The sequence below is a fragment of the Dipteris shenzhenensis genome, chromosome 30 (genome assembly GCF_047967505.1).
Source record: "Dipteris shenzhenensis isolate YYH24624 ecotype China chromosome 30, Dip_SZ_1.0, whole genome shotgun sequence".
NCBI lineage: Eukaryota > Viridiplantae > Streptophyta > Polypodiopsida > Gleicheniales > Dipteridaceae > Dipteris > Dipteris shenzhenensis.
This window is the reverse complement of record NC_141625.1, coordinates 30,189,188-30,210,649: the sequence shown is the minus strand read 5'-3', so window position 1 is coordinate 30,210,649 and position 21,462 is coordinate 30,189,188. Positions and strand designations below refer to the sequence as shown.

At 46.7% G+C, this 21,462-nt stretch overlaps 1 protein-coding gene and 1 pseudogene across 2 annotated transcripts in view; one reads left to right on the top strand and one right to left on the bottom strand.

Moving 5' to 3' along the window:
* LOC147881954 (uncharacterized) overlaps window positions 1-21,462 on the top strand; it is a 138,364-nt gene that overhangs the window by 55,966 nt on the left and 60,936 nt on the right. For both annotated transcript variants that reach the window (XM_087402071.1, XM_087402072.1), the window contains exon 3: window positions 4,138-4,347. In XM_087402071.1, the coding sequence (XP_087258197.1) occupies window positions 4,138-4,347 (210 nt within the window). The remainder of the gene's footprint in view (window positions 1-4,137; window positions 4,348-21,462) is intronic.
* LOC147881956 (uncharacterized) lies at window positions 12,056-20,008 on the bottom strand (annotated as a pseudogene).

Sequence of the window (21,462 nt, the reverse complement as noted above, 5' to 3'; positions counted from 1 at the left end):
GGCTTCCACATCCACCCCACACACATTGCTTGTATTTGGACAAATATTATACCCTCATGGATGGCCATTCGGGTGAGCATATAGGGGTCTTCTTGGGAAGCTTGTTCCAGGATGACAATGTCCTCGAGGAGTGGAGTGACTCCCCCCTTTTCTTGGAGGCCACACAGGGTTGAGGTAGCACTTTCAGCCTCAACTTTGGTGCTTTTCTAGCTCTCTTTGATGAGAATGCTTTTTGCCCACTTCCTCCTTCGCCTTTGCAAAGCCTACCTTGCATGATATATTTTTGACCTAAGCTTTGCCCTAGGGATTTCTTTCATACTTAGTAAAAGTCTTTTTATTGAAAAAAAAAAGACGACCTTACAAAGTCAGTAAGCCACATCAAGAAGAGATTCAAAATTTGGTCCAAGAGTTGCTTGAGCATGGATTGATTAGACCCAATAGCTCACCTTTTTGTTCACGAATGGTTTTATCACTCAAGTGGGTATTGGAAGATATGTGTGAACTATAGGGCGTTGAATAAGATGGCTATCAAAAATCATTTTCCAATTCCACAAATTAATGAGATTTTAGATAATTGAAAGATGCAAAAGTTTTCAGTAGCATAGATCTTAAAATTGGGTACCATTAGGTATGGATTGCCCGTCAGGATATTCACAAAAGAGCCTTTTGGACAACACAGGGACTTTATGAATATTTGATAGTTCCATTTGGATTGAGTAATGCACCCACCATGGAGTTCTTGGGTGGTAGGAGGATCCAGATTGTTAGAGCAGAGGTTCAAGCCATGTAGGAGGCCAGATCAAAGTATAGATGTAATGCTAGGGATGCATTCTGGCGGAGACCGAGTTACCAGAGACTTCTTCTAGACTAAGCCCCAGACATTTGAGAGAGGGCATCAAGAGTTTAAGGAGGCTAGCTAGCACCCTTGCTGATAGTCCACATGATATGGGACTTGTGGCGACTACTTTGTGACCTCATGGGTACTTGGCATCCAAGGAGCAGGTTTGGAGGAGTACAAGGAGAATGCTCACAAAGGAGATGATCATTAGTCATATGAGATCTTTCACTACCGATGAGCTTGAGAGAGTGATCACAGCTCCACTGAAAGGCTAGTGTCCAAAAGAGGACGATTTACTGCTGATCCTTCTTTATTCTCATTGGGAGCTTATGAGCTCAGGCATTCCCACAGCTTTTGAAGAAATCTTGGAGACCAGGAATATGCCAGACAAACTTTCAAAGGGATCGATTCACCTTATTTCTAATGACAGCGGAGACAGGCTTGTGATTTCACAGTTGAGGTCCATTACTTGCTTGGATCTACTTACAAGATTATAGCTAAGGCCATCAGCCTAAGACTTTCCCCTTTCTTACTAGATATTATTCAGCTGACTCAAACTGGATTTGTATGGGACCAAAGCATTTTCAATAACATCTCCACTTTTTGGGAGGCCACAACGCTGGCATCGTTCCTCCAAGAGGACTGATTGTCTTGATTTCTTGATTTTCAAAAGGAGTATGATAGGGTGGATAGGGAGTTTCATGAGGGAACTTAGGATAGATGGGCTTCCCGAGATAGTAGATAGTAGGGGTGCCAGCACTTTACTCCTCAGCACTTAGCCAAGTTTTAGTCAGGGAAGCCCAAGGGGACATATTTCATATAGTCAGATTAGTGAGGCAGAGATGTCCCTTGGCCCCTCTACTTTCCTATCTATTGCAGAGGCTAAGAACAGTTTTGTAAGAGACAGAGGCATGGGTATTCATGGCATCGGGATGCCCTTTGCAGCTTTGGAGGAGCTTCTTGATGCAGAGTTTGCAGACGATAATGTATCTTGACAAACGGATAAACAACTTTAGGGCCTTTGTTTCAGCCATGGAGGTGTTTTGCCTCGCTTAGAGAGATCTTATTAATTGGCACATATCCTACATGATTTGGGAAGAGTGATTCACCACACCCAGGCTGGAGATTGCACATAGATTTTACTCGGGTAACTAGAGGAGCTGTAGGGAGATATCTGGGATGTCATGCAAGGCTGGACATCATGCTAGAGCAGTAGTTGGCACTCTACTTCTGAGCATTTGGAGGAAGCTCTTGCATTGGAGCTCAGTCAAGCTATCCTTGGCAAGTAGAGTAGTGGTTGCCAACAAGGTTTTGTTGTTACTATGTGGTACATAACCTCTTGTCAGGGCTTTTCTAGATCTTGCATCGGCTAGGTGAAGCTGACCCATCAAGGACTTCATCTGGTCAGGAGGGGATGGCTGCCCGGCTAGCATGAACATGGCTTGGGATGTCCAAAAGAGGAAGTGCCAAAGCAAAGGGTTGCTCACGAAGTTCATTATCAGAGGCATGTTGCCTTGCAGTGAGCCGTGGAAGGAGCTACTCCTTCACAAACTTCATGAGATGCGGGGAGAGTGGAGCCATGGGTTCCGAGTAATAGGTGGATTTTTCAAGGATGTTCTGCGATAATCTTTACTGGGGATTGGGATAGACGTTCATCTCCTGCCTCATGAGCAGGCTTTGACAGGTTACAGATTGAGAATTAATTTTTGGGCTTTTTTTGTTTTTTTTGGTGTGGGGGGGGGGAGATTTTGGGTCCCAGCTCTATAATGATGTACTTCGGTACTTTGTTGTTTTGAATTGAATATTTTTACTTATTTCAGAAAATTAATTAAATTAGAAGGTTCTGAGGCTTCAAATGATTGTACAAAATGGAGGCAACTTGTATGAAGTGATTCAAAGTTTAAAATGGCTAAAATAATCAAGTCCTTTTGCTTGATTCAGCTAAAGTGAGATCAGAGATTAATCTCAAGGTGGACATGTTCTTCTCAATATAGTCTCTAAGAATTTTGTCATAGAAATGCTGGAATCAAAGGGATTGCTTTGCAAGGCAGTGCCTGAAGATATCAGAGGAAAGAAGGTTCAGAATTACAAGAGGATTCGGACAGTTTCGGGTATCATCACACCGCCTCCGCATAGAGAGCGGTAGAGTAGAGGGGATCCCTAGGGAGCATCGCATATGCATATTGTGCAACTGTCAGGAAGTTGAGTCGGAGGAGCATTTTGTACGAGATCCGAGGTCGCTACCACTATCTCTTCAGAGATGGCTCCGGGCTCCTTTCCAGATTCCTCGTCTACCCAAATCAGAGATGCCTTGTGGCCTTCATTCACAAGGGGGGTCCGACACAGGGAGTACTTACTCAAGCGATGGGGCCTGGCCACACCATCAGACACCTCTCAGAGCAGGATCACAGAGATCTTTCCATCAAGTGACATTGATCGTCTAGTCTCTAGCCACAGACGTGACAGAGACCCCGACCTGACGACCGCAGCACGACACACGAGACATCGAGGGGACACAAAGATCACTCTGGGGGACCTCCCGTCATTGTTTAGACCTGGGAAACGTCCCACGGGAGTCACGGTGGCTCTGGTCTTGCGTTGAGCCTCCTCCAGGAGACCAAAATGCACGGCACCCCTTGACGGACGCCAGCGTCCCATCACTGGCTATGCACCAGCTAGGGCGACATGACATACGGAGGATTCCGCTCCGCTCCAGTCTTTTTTCTCTTCATTGTCACACCCATATGTATTTGATTATGTATGATCAGACTTAGGATTCAGCACGGGTGATGATGCTCGTTTTAGTAGCTCCACCCTTATGGTGATTTGTATGAGGTTTTCTTTCAGTCTCATAGACCCATCGGTCTTCCGAAGACTCTAATAAAATTTCTTTCCTTTTCTTTCTCCTCTTAAGCCCTGTAATAGTAATTTATTTTGTGATAAGCAGTTTGACATTCATTATTTTTTATTATAAGAGGTGTTGCTGCATGTTCTTTTGGACTTCTTTCCCTTGTAGTGTATGGTGTAGCTTTGTCCCTGCATTAATCAGTCCTTATACTTTACTTTGTCGTAAAATATGCAAGTCAAACCTGATGCCCAATGGTACTTGGGATTGACATACGAGTGTCTTCCTATCTGCTAATAATGTCAATGTAAAAACTGTTGTCCGACTTATTCAACTACGTGATGTTTGAATTGCTTCTTTTCCCCCTACAGCTAGGGTTGTTTCATTCCACTATGATCTATTTTTGGTTTTCAAATGACAGTCTCAGATATTGACATCTGAATTTTTTGTGAAGATGCGGTTGAGTGGCATGGTAAATGCACCAGCAAATATTGTTGATCTAGAAGGCAAGATAATTGGAGAGTGGGACCTTAGCACTCAAATGGAAGGGAAATTTGGACAGCCAAGTATTTCTATCCTGTGGCGGGATGCATTGAGAATACTTGCGGAAGCAGTTCCAGAACACTGCAAACACACTGGTTATGAGTGCTTTGATGTAACTCAGGTATTCCTCTGGATTGGCTGTCAATGTGTGACTTTATGTATGCTTTAATGAACTGGAATGCATAATGTTGTGAAGATGGCTAACTGTTGCTAGCTTTTGTTTTCCTATTTTCAAGGCTTCACAATTATACTAACCCTCTACGGTTCAGTGTATCACTGGAACTCAGTGCTCTGCTCCATCTTTTGTGTAGAGTACGATGCAAATCAACAGGATGGTTGTGTTGAAAGTGTTAACATATTCTGCCTCTTGCTTTGTCTACAGTTTGAAGCCAGATGATGATTTGTAGGTGATAGTGCTGCAACGAGTTTTATGAGTGGATAGGAACAGGAGTCTGATTTCCATGTCTGAGGACTTTCATTTAGTCTATTATATTGACTAAGCTTGAAGATAATTATCCTCAATCCCCTGCAAATTTTTGGCACTCCTACTCAATACCTTCATAATACAAATACTGAATCTAGGGTCCCTGCTACGATCTTTAGAAAGTTTCTTTTTCAATAAGCATCAGAAGAACAAAAAGGATAGACATTGGAAAACTGGCTGCTCCTCCCCTTGCTTCTCAACCTGCTCCTCCATTTCTGCCTTCCCAACCCCCGTTTTTGCCTCTCATCTCTCGATTCCTGTCCCTCTAGCTCCTGTTTCTGCCTCCCAGCCTGTTTCCCAGCCCCAGCCCTTCCGTACCTTCATGCTTTGTCTAAAAATAAAATGAGGGGGGGAGAGAGGGTGACATTCACTCTCGACAGAACCTTCTGGGATGCTTTCCTTTTCAGCTCAAACATAGTTATTGCTGGGTTGATGATGATGCTTTTCATGCTTTGCCTGAGTTTCTCCATTTTCTTTCTCAAATAGGAGATGCTTTAGTGCCATCCATGCATTGAGGAGACAAATTTTTATGTGATTATTGGACTTTGGATAGAGGCTTTAATACATGCAGTGCCCCTTCCTGATTTTGAGCCTCATGTTCATGCTCAATCTACCATTATTAGGATTCCACATGTCTGTTATTTAGAGGAGGATCTTTTGTCTTTTTCATGAAAAAGACTTCTACAAAGTATGAAAAAAATCTGCAAGAGCTAGCTGAGGGCGGAAAAAGATCATGCACGGCATGAACAAAAGGTCACCCAGAATGGGCAACAGAAAACCTGAGTACAAACTGGAACGAAACCAGGGAGGAGGCTGAAATTGCCACCTTAGTCTTGCTATAGACTTTGAGAAGAAAGGAGAGCCCCATCATTCTATGGTAAAAATATCCTCTTGGCAGAGGCTGCCCTGGGAAGAACTGTGCATGATCGCCCAACTAGCCATCAAAGTATGTACGGTATCAATCCAACTACTGGCCATGGTGTGAGAGGGATGGACGTGAGATCCATCCAATGCCTCTGTGCATTTGGCTCTCCAAATATGCCACGCTGCAATACTTGCTAGTATCTCTCAAGAGGTATCCACAGAAGCATGCCCCGATCTGAAGGGGGACAAAGGAACGTCATCCAGAGAGCAAGAAGAGTCCTGCCTCTCAAAGACGACCTGAGGCCCCGAAAGGGAGAGCCAAGCCATTGAACCCCAAGTCATATAGAAATGGGAAGGACCAAAAGTACTGAAGATCCTAGCAATCCCCCTCCAAATAACCCTTGCCTGTTGCCTTCGGCCTGTTTGGAGTGGGGCACGGACTCATAGTGGTATCTTGATCCTGACCCTATTCTCTTGGAACTTGGGTCTTGGAGACTTTGGTTATATGGTGGTTCCCCCATTAGGATCTTGTAGTGGGACCTAGGGGAATGGGAATGGATTCATGGATTCATGGGAATGAAGGGCACCGAGAGAAGAGCATCCCCCCCTTCGTTACGCAGTCAGAAATGCCATGAGATTTCAGCTTAGCAGTTTAGGTTGGAGGCCCTCCAGAGCTCCTCATTGGGATGGTTTTCAGATTTCTGCAGAGGTGCAAAAAAACTTTTGGAGCAGGCTCTGGAAATCCCTCAGGAATAGAAAAATCACTCTCTTCTTTTGGGTTTCTATTCATGGAGGGATTGCAGTGAACCTGTGGAGATCCTGATTCGGGGCGGACTCTACTTGTCCTCGATGCCACACAATAGTTGAGTCAGCTTAGCATTGCCTTTGGGAGTGCAATGTGAGAAAACGGGAAGCAAGAGCAAGAGTGAGCAAAATGGAGAGTGAGCTGAACGTAGGTCACTCCCAAAAGTGTACTGAATGAAGTGTAGTACAATGCAAGAGATGAGGGTTTTGTCTAAGTGACAAAACTCTATCGAATCACTAACCGTAGTTAGAGATTAGACTGTGGTTAGGGGGAAAAACCGCTAGGAGGGAAAAGTGCCGTAACCCACTTATTGCATTACATTGGCCGTACAAGGTAGTGATCAGTCACCAAAAGGAGATAAGTTTAGGGCACTGCAAAATGCCTCGAACTTCTCACGTGGAAGTGCTTTGGTGAAGATGTTTGCAACATTGTCATGTGTTGACACATAGATCATACTAATCTCCCCTGCATGCAACTTCTCTCTGACATAATGATAATGAACCTCAATGTGCTTCGTGCGAGGATGAAACACATGATTCTTTGCCACTGCTATAGTACTCTGACTATCAGTGAGAATTGGAGAAGGACTCTCCAATAAGAGACGAAGATTAGCGAACAAACGTGGCAGCCAAACGCACTCAACTGTCGCTGTAAAAGCTGCCCTGCACTCAGCTTCACATGAGGAAGTAGCCGCTGTGGATTGCTTCTTGCTCAGCCAAGAAATGCAAGCTTTGCCCAAAAAGAAACAATTACCACTAGTGGACTGCCCAGTATCATAGTCTCTAGCCCAATCTGAATCATTGTAAGCATGCATCTGCAAGTCACCCCCCCTGGGAAACATCAAGCCAAAAGACTTTGTGCCTTGCAAATAACGAAAGATGCGTTTTACAGCCTGCCAATGTGTTGTCTTTGGGCTGTGCATATATCTGCTCACCTGAGATATCGCATACTGAATATCAGGCCGTGTATTGCATAAGTAGATGAGGCATCCAACAGCCTGGCTGTAAAGTGTGATATCCACTGATTCACCTGCATCATACATAGTAAGCTTCAGCCCCGGCTCCATGGGAGTGGCAATAGGCTTACAACCATGCATGTTAAACCTATCCAAGAGCTTCTGCACATACTTGGATTGAGACATAACGATGCCACGCTTGTCTTGTGTAAACTGGATCCCCAAATAAATATTAAACATGGGCATATCTATCATGTCAAATTCAGCTTTCAACTCAGCTTTGAAATTTGCAATTATATCCTCATTAGATCCTGTGAGCAGCATGTCATCTACATCAAGAATGATGACCAAAATATCTCCCCCCATCCTTCTTGATGTAGACGGTGCTTTTCGTGGGACCATTGTGTAATCCCTTACTTGCAAGGAATGCATCTATCTTGGCATACCATGCAGGAGGGGCTTGTTTTAGCCCATATAAAGCTTTATTAAGCTTGCAAACCTGAAGTGCATTGCTAGAAAGTTCAAATGTAGGAGGTTTTTTGACATAAACCTCTTTCTGCAAATCCCCATTAAGGAAATCTATTTTTATGTCCAACTGATGGACATCCCACACAAAATTTGCAGCCATTGCAATAACTGACCGTATGGTGGTCATCCGGGATGTAGGAGCAATAGTCTCCTCATAATCTATGCCCTTCTTCTATGCATAGCCTTTGGCAACCAGCCTTTCCTTATACCTATCAATAGACCCATCTGGCTTTCTTTTCACCTTGGAAACCCACTTGGTACCAATGCCATGCTTACCTAGTGGCAAATCCACAATTGATTTTACGCTATGGACTGCAACTCATTGTGCATGGCATGCATCCAATGCACATTATTCTTTGCTTCTTCAAAAGAGTCAGGCTCCTCTTCATCAAGAAGAGTCCCTGCATAAGCTATCTCAACTGAAAGAGCCCCCCCTGCGTGCCTTACTGCACTACGAGTTTTGCCAGGCAATGGGGACTCAAGCTTAGAGTCTATAGCAACCAATTCGAGACTGCTTTGGCTGCGTATATCTCTTGAATCTCTTGCCTGACAACTTCATCCACACCCTATGGAGGTACAAAATCAGCTTGTGGCTGAATCGGGGCATGTGGATCAGGAGGAGGTTGCTGTAAATTCTGATTTTCAGCATGAACCTCAGTAGGGGAACCAAATGCTATAGGAAGCATCCCCTTAGAAACATCATCTGAAGAAGCTGGAATCTGAAATTCACCATGTCACATGTGTATGTGCTGAATTTTCAGAGAATATAACATCTCTACTCACAAAAATCTTGCGTGAAGCAGGATTGTAGAGACGATAGCCTTGCTTTGTGAACTACACCCCACAAAAATGCATTTAAGTGCCTTATCTGACAACTTGTGTCGAAACTCCACAAGCACATGGGCATATGCAACACAACCAAAAACTTTGAAATGGTCCACTGAAGGCTTTTTCCCATGCCATGCCTCATAGGGAGTAATTTTCTTCAAAGCCTTGGTGGGAGCCCGATTCAAAACATAGTTGGCACACATGAGGCCTTCAAGCCAAAACTTGTGAGGCAACTTTTTACTGGTAAGCATGCATCTATCCAGCTCCGTAAGAGTGTGATTCTTCCGCTCAGCTTTGCCATTCCGTTGAGGTGTAAGCCTCACTCTAAGCTGATGCGTGATGCCTTTCTCCTTGAAAAATACCTCAAACTTATGAGACATATACTCCTCCCCTCAATCTGTGCGAAGTGTCTGCACCTTGAGTCCTGTCTCATGCTCAACCATAGCCACATAGCAGGTGTCCTCATGGGACCGCAGACATCACTGTGAATAAGCTGTAATTTCCGTGTAGATTTCACTGCACCATCCTTCTTGAAAGGAAATCTATGCATCTTACCAAGGATGCAACCCTCACATGCATGTGACTCTAATGGAGGCAATGCATCAACCATATCATGATTTTGTAGTGTCATTAAGATGCCATAGCTCATGTGCCCATACTTGGCATGCCATAACTCCGCATTCTGCATTGCAGCAATGGGAGTGCTTACTGAAAATGCATGATCGGATCTTTTCTCATATAAATCAAGCTGAAAAAGACCTCGATACAAAGTGCCAGACAACATCAAAGCATAGTCATTCTCTTTGTCTCTGACTGCACACTTAGCATCATCAAATACAACCTGAAATCCTCCTCTATTAAGAGAGGACACTGAAAGCAAATTCTTTTTTATGCCTGGCACATAGAGAACATCTGAAATTCTGAAATCTGTGCCATCAGTGGATGTGAGAATAATGTCCTCGACTCCACACTCTGAATAAGAAGAATTATTTGCACAAGTCACCTTCTTTTTGGTAGGTGGAGGATGCAGAGATGCAAAAAGACTCTTCTTGGAAGTGATGTGCTTTGAAGTACCACTATCAAAATACCAAGTATTCAGTGTCTCATTGACATTGAGAGAGCATGCATCCTTTGAAGGAGCATAGCTGCAAGTCAAAAAAGCATGAGGGTCATCATCATTAGTAGCTGTAGCATGTGAACTACCCACTGAAAATTATGAACTGCAAGACAGAAAGGCATAGTGCTCTTCCACAAAGTAGGCTGCAACATCTCCCCCATCATGTGAATGAGGAGCTGATGCATCTGACACAGCCATACCTGAATCCCTTTTCTTCTCTTTAGCTATGCGCTTCTTGCATTCACCAATATAATGACTTGGCTTTTTGCAGTAGTGACAAATGCCCTTCTTTTTTTGCTTGTCTGCATCACCCTTAGCCTTATAAGAGGGCTGTCCTGAATCAGCTTTATGTTGATGTGAGGGCTGATTGGCATGTTGCTTTTGCTGTCCTTTTCCCTTGGGCTTGAACTTGGAAAGCATGGCATGCTCGTCAGCCCAGGTTGCCATATTTCTTCATGTCTTCTTCTCTTGCAACAGAAGTCCTACCAACTCGTGAAAAGAGAGAGGATTGTTGCCCCCCCTCAATGACAAATTCAGTGAGGTGTGGAAACGGAGATAGGACTCAGGAAGAGAATTTAGAGTGGTGGTAATCATCTTTGAATCCGAAATGAGTTCATCAATATTCAGCAGTTGCTCCCTCAAATCTTGAAGCTTTGTGAGGTGAGAATTCATGGAATCTCCCTCATCCATATGCATATGAGAAAGCTCTTGCTTCAAAAAGGAAACTCTGGCATCATTTCTTGCTGCAAACATACTCTCTAGTATCTCCCAAGTTGCCATTGATGTCTTGCATGACCGAATGTGAGGTATAATGAACCTCTTGACAGAGAGAGAAATCATTGATAGAGCTTGTGCATCTCTAGAATCCCATCTTTTTTGCTCTGCTGTGGGAGCTCCTCGAGCGGCAGCTCCAACTACTTGTGCTGTATTTTGACTTGTACCCCTGCCTCCAGCTGTAGGAGTGATAGGTGTAGCCACTGTATCTGGTCTTGCTTCATCATCTCCATTGACATAATTTCAAATATGTCTGCCAACCAAAATATTGCGAACCATAAAACTCCACAAGGAGTAGTTGGTGCCATCCAACTTATCCTCCTGTGTGAGGACTCCGAACACCTCATTGGGGTTGTTCTAAGCCATTTTTACGAGATAAACTCATAAATACAGCAAACTGAACAAGTAAAATCCCTTCCTGGGATGCAAAATGCACAAGTAAAATCTGCCAAAGAAAATTTGCCCACAGTGACAAATACTGTCACAGCCTATCAAAGGCTCAAAATGCACCACAATGCTGTGCTGAATGCCCAAAAAAGCTGCAAATAGAATCTGTAAAAAGTGGCAAAATTCTGCTCATTGACTCCTATTGAGTCCAAAAATGCTTGCAAACTTCCAAAATGCTTGCAAAATTGCAACCCAAATGCAAAAGCCCCAATTTCTTGTGTGAAATTGCATACAAAAGAGGGCAAATGGTCTGAAACCCCCAAATGTTGCACAATTTGCACTCTACCTACAAAAGCCCCAAATTTCACTGCAAAATTGCAGTGTAATTGCAAAAGCCCCAAATTTCTTCAACAACTGCAGACCAACTGCACTGTCTGCCCAAAAATTGCACAAGAGCACTACAAAAAATGCAATGTGCCTGCAAATGGCTCAAAAGCCGGAATTTCTTTGCAAAGAGAAGAACCTACAAAGGAAAAACTGCAAAGTAGTCCCGCAAGAAGATCGTGCAAGGAAACCTTACACAAAGTACTGACGCCAACGAAAGGTACAGAGGCCTGCAAAATGTACGAAAATCCGTACCGTGTACAAACAGCTGTACGAACGCCTGACGTAGGTACAATGGTGTGGACTGCGTACAGTCGAAATTCGTACATCTGTACGGATGTACGGACAATACAGAATTGTACGGCACAACTTGTACAAAATGCTGGACAGTGCGCTGCATATAACCAAATCCTCCAAGCTCCCAAGAGAGTAAGATGAGGGTTTAGATCTAGGTTCCACTCTGAATCCTTGCCATGCTCCACAAATCCTATGATCTTGATAGGATGAAAGGGAATGCCCAAGAGAATATCATGTGAAGATCGAGACAACGTGCCATTTGACTAAACATCAAAGACCAAGGCATCCTCGTGTGCTCCTTGAAAGGCTATGACCCGAAGTGGGATGCTTGTCCTTGAGAAAATCGCCATCAAAGTAGAACAAACAACTAGCATGTCATATGTATCCACCCAATCCTCGGGTAGGGCTAGCCATGGTAGTCACATTGCCCTGAAGTGTAGTCGCCATGTCCTCTGATCCGGTATAGACAAGTGATGTCCTGGAAAGCTGCATCAAGCTGTAGTGGAGATGACCCAAACTCAGCCTGAATTATCTGGTGGGGGACTGACAGCTTACTGTGTATCATCCTCGACAACATGAGAACTTGGAGATGCTCTAATTGAGCCCACTATGCATCCAAGAGATCCGGTCCCCAACAAGGACTACCGTACATGCCTTCTAGCAGACCAAGGAGTCGAAGAGGAGAGCCCTTGTCCGAGGATCCTGAAAGTGTGAGTGAAATCACTGTCTCTCCAACCTAGCCAACAAGGCATATCCTCTACTCAAATGGACCTCCGTGGCTATTGGGATATCTCAAGGTGTATGCCTCAGGCACACCTTATGTTTCTATGTGTGAGTGCTAGAGGCACAGTTAGGTGCCCACAAGCACAGTTAGGTGGTGGAAAAGCCACATAGGATGATTGAGTGAATCTAGGAGCAGATTGAGGAGATGATTGAGGAGCTTTGAGGTCATCAGTGATGTCAGTGACCTTGTATGAGGTGCCTACTTAAGGACCTCTTTCTTCTTCATTCTATAAGCAAGTATTCTGAGTTTGTGTCCACTCTACTCTTTCTTTTCAGTATTCCAACATGGTATCAGAGCCCTTTGATCCCCCTTGAGCCCATTTCTGCCACATCATCATCTTCTTCTTCATCTTCTTCTTCTCCATTTTCCTCTTTCTTCCCAAAATCTTTGAGAGCTTGGTTCTCCATCTACAAACAGCCATTGCCCAAACCCTCTGAGCTGGAAACTCCTCTAGTATGGGCGAACTTCCACTTGCAAGCAATTGAAGAAAAAACGTCTGTGGTGGCTGCCATTCTCCAAACAGCGAATTTCTTCTGTTGCTCAATACTCCCTGCATACTCCGCCATTGCCTGAGCCCTCTTAGGAGTAGATGGGCGACCTCAAGACGAAGATTTTGAGCCATTTTTCAGGTCATTTGGTTCAGTAACGAGGGAGAAATCGTCAAAACTCAGTTTCAGCCTGTAGCAACTCTCCCGGGCAAAAGTGCGCACCATTTCGTCCAACCTCTGTGCTGGACCTTCTCTGGTATATGAGCTTTCTTTTGCTTCAGAAAGCCCTCTTTTCCTTGCTTTGAAGAGTGAGCTACAAGCCCTCCAAGTTCAGCTTTTCAGTTTTGACAGTTTTGGACAAGTTTTTGAAGATGATGCTACATAAAATGCTACTCTAGCATTTCTGGTTTTTTGAAGCTTTCAATAACTTCAGTACAAGTGTGGATTCAGTTTTGTTTTGACTTGCTAGACCTGGTTTTGATTGGAAAATGTTTATTTCATCCACTTCTATGAAGCATGTAAGAAGAAGCATCATTGTTTGAAATCTAGTCACTACTATTTGCTACATTAAGTGCTCATATTTTGGAAGTCTTTCAGTTATTTTTGCCTTGTAAGAGAGATAGACACTGCCCAATATCTGGGTTAGACCCTCTCATGGCTACCATATATAATCTTGAGAAGTTCAATGGAAAGGGGTTCCATACATGGCAAATGAAGGTAAAATTTGCATTAATGCGGGAGAACTTATGGGGACTTGTCAAATCTACTCCTACCGCTTCTTCTACGGCCTCAAATGCTGGGGAATCTTCAGCTCCGACACGACCGGCAAGGGATCCAGCAAGAGAAGAAAAAGCATATGGTATAATTGCTTTAGCTTTGGGTGATGATTACATACATCATATATGTGACTTGGAGTCTCCATCGGAAGCATGGCAGAAGCTAGATTTGATTTTTGGTGCAAGCTCTCATATTTCTAAACTATCACTTAAAATCTCTTTCTTTAAATTAAAGATGGCAAGTGATACTACTTTAGCTGCCCATGTCAACTATATGCGGAGTCTTATGACTCAGTTAGCTTCTATCAACTCTCCTATCACCCCTGATGATGCTATGGCAGTACTACTTAAGAGTATGCCTGAAAGCTTTGATCACATTGTAAGCACTTTGAAGAATCTTCCCAATCCAAACCTTGAAGGCATTATCTCAGCTCTCCAAGAAGAAGAAAGACACATGGAGTTAAGGAAAGGCAATGACACTGCTTATGTTATGAAATTCCAGAAGGGCAAGTACTCTCCTTGCAATCACTGTGGAAAGACAAATCACCTTTCAAAGGACTGCTTCAAAGTTAATCCATGTAAGCACTGTGGCAAAAACAACCATAGTGAGAAGTTCTGCAGAGCCAAAGCAAAGACAGAAAATGCAAATCTACTTACAGTTAATGAGCCTCCACAAGATGAGGCATCCTTTGAAGATTATGCATTTTAAATTATCTCTATGTATGCTCCAGATCACTCTTTTTATGTCAAGGTACTCAGCCTGGATAGTCCTCCAAAATGAATGAAAATAAATTATTGTGTGTTGTGTTTTGTGAACACCTCTGGTCACCTTATGATGTAGGCCATGTGTATGTTTGTTCCATGGTACCTCCTACAGACATTGTGTGCATGTACATGTAGGAGAGATAACCATTGGAAGGTCTGTTTGTATCCCTTTCTGTTTACCTTACACCCAAGGAAACCCTTGCTAGCATGAGAACCTAGCCATAGATTTATCCTTGACCACCATGAGATGGCATGAGAAACTATGAGACTAGATGTATCCTTGACATAACCTAAGGCATCTCCTTGAGGGGGGGTTTGTTGGGATATCTCAAGGTGTATGCCTCAGGCACACCTTATGTTTCTATGTGTGAGTGCTAGAGGCACAGTTAGGTGCCCACAAGCACAGTTAGGTGGTGGAAAAGCCACATAGGATGATTGAGTGAATCTAGGAGCAGATTGAGGAGCTTTGAGGTCATCAGTGATGTCAGTGACCTTGTATGAGGTGCCTACTTAAGGACCTCTTTCTTCTTCATTCTATAAGCAAGTATTCTGAGTTTGTGTCCACTCTACTCTTTCTTTTCAGTATTCCAACAGTGGCTGCCGTGGTCGGTCGCATCGCAAAAAAAGAGAACCCCTAGATAAGTGTAGGATGAAACAATCTCAATTGGTGATCTATTGAAAGTGAATTGCTCTCTATGCATAGCTGCTTGGGAGGGGGAGAGAAAGAAAGAAAGAAAGATGTATTAATGTCCGCGGGAATCCTCGCGAGCCTATGGGACAAAGTAAACTGATACAAGCCACAGTGGGCTGGAGCGAAGGGCTCGCTAAGGCCCTCGTTGAGTACTAGAAAACACATAAACTGAAATACTAATGTAGTACATCATATCAAGTCAGGCGAGAAAAGCCAAATAGTGTGTAACATGAGTGAGGCATGTCAGGCACTCAGGGCTAATGCTCCAAGAACATGATCTGGCTCCATGTATCCATGCTCTATGATAGCTCTCTAGTGTGACACAAAGAGCTCATGTATTTGCATCTGTCGAGCTGTCTGGCACTGTGGTGGGGGGCGTGGTCTCCTCGATGTCTAAATCCGATGGGCTATGTCAAGTGTAATCCCGCGTCTCTGTCGGTCGCCTCTGAGAAGAGCTGAGATAGGTCGAACCTCAATCGTGTGTGCTCTGGTCTCTTGTCACATGTGAGATCCTCGTGACCCTCGTCCAGTAGTGGTGTCGTGTCCTGTCGACTCGGTCTACTGACCCATCTATCTCTCATGTCAGCTAGCTCCTCCTCCTCTACTCCCGAGTGCCCTGGGGCTGACTCAAATGCATAGAATTCGGTGACCTACCTCTTCGCTCGGTCCACCTCAGTGTCCAGTGACCTGCTCTCTGATCCATCGCAGTAGTCTCTCTATGTGTCTCCATATCTCCATCAGGTAGAGCCCAATATAGACATGATCCTGGAAGTGGATCAATCATGAGAGTGGGCCAAACCCGTGTCCCTCCTGAAAAAGGCAATGGTAGCGCCCTCAGATCTCGTAGTAGGCAGGACACATACAAAGAAAGTGCTCCGCGGTCTCGACCTGACCCATCGTGCATAGCATACAAGTCCGTTGCTCTCTGGGTATGCCTGCAGCTCTCCCTGCCTCAATCCTCAGCTGATGAGAGGAGACTCGCATCTGTCCAATGGCAATCCTTAGTGCGCGTGAGACTCCTCTGTCCTCAAGATACTGGGGTGTGATGATGAGGCTATCCTCCGATACTTTCAAGAAATAGAGCTGGTTCTTGGTGGGGAACCCCTGGTCTCCCCCCCCCCCCCCCCAGTCCGAAGTGTGTGAAGCTGGAGGAGGTCTAACCGTATGATGCAGTTAATCTCATCACGTGGAATCAACTCAGGGGGTGCATCCATGCTATACTGAAAAGGAGGGAGCCTGTCCATCTGAATGCCATGACTAGCGAACCAAGCAGAGAGGCGTGCATACCATGCTGTATCAAAACCACTCTCTGCCAGTCGGATAGAGGATTCCAATGCCAGTCTCGGTAGCCTCTCACGAGGTAGGTCCCAGACTCTATGGAGGAAGGTCACTGTCTGAAAGGTGGCATCGATCTAAAGAGGAGTCATAGCAAACTCTGCCTGTACTATCTAATGGGGGACTGAGGGCTTACTATGATCATCCTGGATGCCATGATTATCTGTAGCCGCCAAATCTCTTCCACTCTGTTGCTGAAATATCACACCCCCAGAACGGTGCTGCATACATGGCAGTTGGTCTCACTAGGGTGTCGAAAAGCCAGCACTTCGTGGGTGGGTCCTGGACGTGCGCCTGGAAACATTGTTGCTCTAGTCGGGCCAGAGCACCATATCCTCATGTGAGGCGTGCTTGAGCTGCATGGATCATCGTGAAAGCTGGCCCAGTGAAAACTGCACCCAAGTATGTGTAGGACTACACAATCTCTACTGGCTGACCTCGGTAAGTGAAGCTATGTCGATGGAGCACTGGGTATGAGGTGTTGAAGATCATAACCTTGGTCTTCCCAAGGTTAACTGTTAGATCTCTCTCTGTGCAGAACTCCTCGAGGGCCTCCAGATGTCTTTGTAAACCCTTTGCTGAGGACGACAAGAGGACTATGTCATCCGCATGTAGTAGTATCGGTACCAACAAATCAGCCAGCGGTGCTCCTAGGCGGTCTATGAAGGATGTGATCTCATCAATGTAGAGGCGGAAGAGACTCGGTGAGAGTGGGCATCCTTGTTTCACCCCAATTGTGCTCTGACACGAACTTGTCCTCTGACGGAGTCGTATGGGCTCATCACCCCCCAAATCAGAACCTCTGGGATCTACATCTCGTGGAGTCTCTTGATCATGGGGGATCGTGGGATAGTATCGAAAGCCTTCCGAAAGTCTACAAAGCAGGCATAGACTTTCTGACGCCTTGACCTCGCCTCCTCAATAATAGCCCTTAGTGTGAAGATGTGGTCTAGGGTGGAATGTTGTCTCCGAAATCCTGCTTGTCCTAGGGCACGCTGCCCATGTGCCTCTGTGTGATTGCTGATCTCTCTCTCTAGTACAGATCCATAGATCTTGGCCAAAGTGTGGCCAATCATGAGAGTGCAGTGATTCCCAGTGTCCATGGGGTCACCTGCCTTGTGTTTTGGGACGATGGTGGTAGTGCTCCAAGAGGGTGGAAAGCCGTGGCATATGGCTTGTTTGAACCTCTATGCTAGGATCGGGGCCAAAACCTCGTGCCTGTGTGCGAAATGCTCCGTCCATAGCACCTCATGATCTTGTTCTCTCCAGTTATGTAGCTGACGGAGTGTCGCCCGCACATTCTGTGCAGTGAACAAGTGACAAGTGGCGGGTGTGGGCATAATGGACATATCAGGTGGTGCCTACATCGGAACATCATAAAGAGAGCATGCGTATGTGCACCAAACACCCGGGTCTGTGATGGGGATAGGTGGCTTCCTCTCCGATAGGAACCCCCATCCAATAGTAGGCTCCCCTCCTCTGAATGAACTAATCACCTCATCCATCCTATGGGTGAGGAAAGCCTGCCGCTTGCGGCGTGTCAGCCGTCGTGAGATCCTCTGTGCCTCAGGTTGTGTCAAGCAAGCCATGTGGATATACGTGCATACCATGTGTCTGCCTTGCCCTCTGCTAGTCGTCTGGATGACTCCATGGCTAGCCTCGGAAGTCTCCAGTGCGGTAAGTACCAAACTCTATGGATGAATGTCATTGTCTGAAAGATGACATCAATCTGGAGAGGTGTCATGGCGAACTCTGCCTATACTATCTCATGTGGGACTGAGGGCTTACACCGATCATCCTCGACCCCATAATCACCTGTAGCTGCTCAAATTTCCTCCACTCTGTCTTTAGGAGATTGCATCCCCCGAAGGATGCTGCATAGATGGCAGTCGGCCGCACTAGTGTATCAAGAAGCCAGCCCTTCGTCAGTGGATCCTAGAAGTGTGCCTGGAAGCATTGTTGCTCTAACCGAGCCAAAGCACTTCGCCCCCGTGTGAGTCGTGCTTGGGTTGCATGGGTTGTGAAGCTTGAGCGCTGCGTGGGTGACTCCCTGGGTTGTGAAAAGGGTGCAAGATGTGGGGCGGGGGGTGGCGGAGAGGTCAGGAGGGGGCTGATCAGGGATATCATAGAGTGTGCATGCGTAGGAGTGCCAGAGGGAAGTGTGTGAGGGATATCATAGAGTGTGAGGGGGGTAGGGGATCAGCGTTCTAGAAATTTCCTCCAGAAATCCTTGGAGTTGCTACTGAACAGGATGTTCAGTAGCGTAACCTCATTTTGGCACAGGAAGGCTAGCTTCTTGCGACGGACTAGGCGGCGATATTCCCTGGTGAGGTGTGGGTCAGCCCTAGCATTTTGCTGGGTCGTGAGTCGGAGTGTGCAGCGTAAGGCTTTACATTCGTCATCATACCAGCTATTGCAAGGGGTGGAGCCAACGGGTGGGGGGCGGGTAGACCGAGTAGTGTAAGGAAAGATGTGGCGGGCTGCATTGTGGAGAGAGTGGGTGATGAGGGCGGCTCGGTGATCTAGAGAGGGTATGGTGTCTATGTGTTTGAGGAGAGAGGCTAGGTGGGCTGAGTAGTCAGGTGAGAGGTTATGATCAAAGTGTATATCATGATAGGTGGTGTAGTGCGGAGTGTGGCTGGAAGGGGCTCGAGGCGTAAGGAGATGAAAGAAAAGGTAAGTGTGGTCGGCTCCTGGGGGTAAGGGTGCGGTACGGAAGTTAGTGATCTGTGAGGCTAAAGCAGGAGATCCCAAAATGTAGTCGACGACATTGGCTCCTCCGCCATGTGGGAAACATGTGAAACCAGAGGAGGCGGGCCACCAATCTAGTCCATTGTAGATGACCAGATCATGTACATGTCCAAGATCCAAAAGAGCCTGCCCATATGCAGTAACGGGGGCTCGACTGTCGGCCGAGGAGCAGGGGAAGCCCGAGTCCTCTATGTCTATCTCAAGTAATAGGATCGGATCTGAGTGGAAATCCAGGAGGGATGTCTTATGTGTGCCTGTCCTTGCATTGAAATCCCCAACTAGGAGGACCTCTCCGCGTCTGGAAAACTCCACAATGTCTAGGTGGAGATCTAAATACGGGGATACCCCCGTATCCTCGCGTAGCACCCGTGCAAAGTGTGATGTCTCAGGGGGGGAAGTAGCAGACTACAATAAAAAGGTCGCGTGTGGAAGGGCGTCGTAAGCGGAGCCATAGGTAACGGGCATGAACATCCCATCTGACCAAGGATATCAGACCACTGAGTGCTGAACGGAAGAGTACTGCAACTCCGCTTGAGCCTCGGACCCCCCCAGTATCTCTGGTCTCCTCACGGAATACTGACTCCCAGGTATAGCCACTGACCGAGGGGAGAGGGCGCTCGGGGCTCAAGTGTGTCTCTGTATAGAAAACTATGTCACGTCCAGTGTATGACTCTGAGAAATTCCCAGGGTCAGACCATAGGGTACCATTACAGTTCCATATGGTGCATGCCAAGGGTATTGTGTGCTGAGTCTGAATCTCATAGACCATGTCTCCCTATTTGGGGGGGGAGCCTGCTACCGTGTCTTGAGTACCTGGTGGGGCTCGGCGGCGGGGGCCAACTAGCAAGCGGCCATCTCGGACAAAGCCCACTTCTCCTCCTGACGGGCTGCATCTCACTGCTGAAGTAGGGTGCGCCGCTCCTCTACCTACATAGGTGTGAGATCCTCATCCATGAAAATGGTGAGTGTCCCTAAATCGGATGATAAGTGGCTGTGGACATGTGGGATCTTGTCCCGTGCGCCATGCATGCTTGATCCCATGCTCAGCGAGGCCGAGGGTAGAGGTCACGAAAGCAGTCGCGTCCACGAGGGGGGTAAGTGAATCTGCTCGGGGGATACCTCGAACTCGGATGTTGAGAGCCTTACTGGCCCTTTGTTCCTGCTCGGGGATGGTGGCTGAAACTGCTGCTTTGGGTGCTCGTCTCGCAACATCTACCCTTCTGGTAGTCTCCTCAATAGCGGTTTGGATGGTGGCGATCCGCTCCACCTCTGGTGTGGTGCGCGGGACCGATGTGACTGTAGCGGTGAGGGAGACCGCCTCCTGACGGAGGTGAGTGATCTCCTGGCTCATGCTCTGGATAAGTAGGTCCTGTGCTACGGTACGATCCCGTAGCCGATGCAGCTCCATAAAGATGTAATCAAGGGGGATGCGAACTGGGACATGGCGTATGGTCGGGGGGGCGTGGGGGATATGCTGGCTGTATAGGGCAGGGGAGTAGAGAAAGGCTGCTGGGTGAGAGGTAGGGGGGACATAAGAGTGGTGGAGAAAAAAGGGAGCTGTGTGGGGAGTGAGGAACTGTGACCCTCTCCTGTGGGGGGCAGGCTGAGGGCGGTGGTAACGGGGGTAGTGGGTACACTGGTAGGGGAAGCAGTGGTCGGAGTCGAGATGATAGCTGCGGTAGAAAGAACGACATTGGTGCCCATGGCACCTGATGTTTTCAGGACTGGCTGGCTATCGATTGCTAGTCCACTCCTGGAAATACGCTTTGCGAGGTCTCCCGCAATTGGCTTCGGAGACTGTTTGGGTTTGTGGGCCTAGTGGGGGCCTGTTTAGGTGCACGATAGGTTCCTGCAGAGGCAGGGCGTGTTTTTCATTGCTGTAGGGTGCGCAAGCCTGCGCAGGGCCAGTGGCAAGCCAAAGCTTGCAGCTCACTGTGGCCTACAGATCAGATCAGAGTGGAAGAGGCAAGTGGAAGAGGCAACAGGCGGCCAAGGGGAAAAGCAGCAGGTACACGAGGGTCGAGCAGCAGGTGGCGCAAGAGAGGTCGAGCAGATGGTGGCGCAAGTGGCGCGGGTGGGGAGGTAGGTCGGTGACGGGCTGATGGCGGGTAGGGCGATGGCAGGCTGATAGCGAGCAGGGTGAGTGGCGGGCTGATGGAGCAGGGCGAGGGCGGACTGGTGGAGCAGGTCGATGGCGGGCTGATGGCGCAGGTGGCGTCGAGG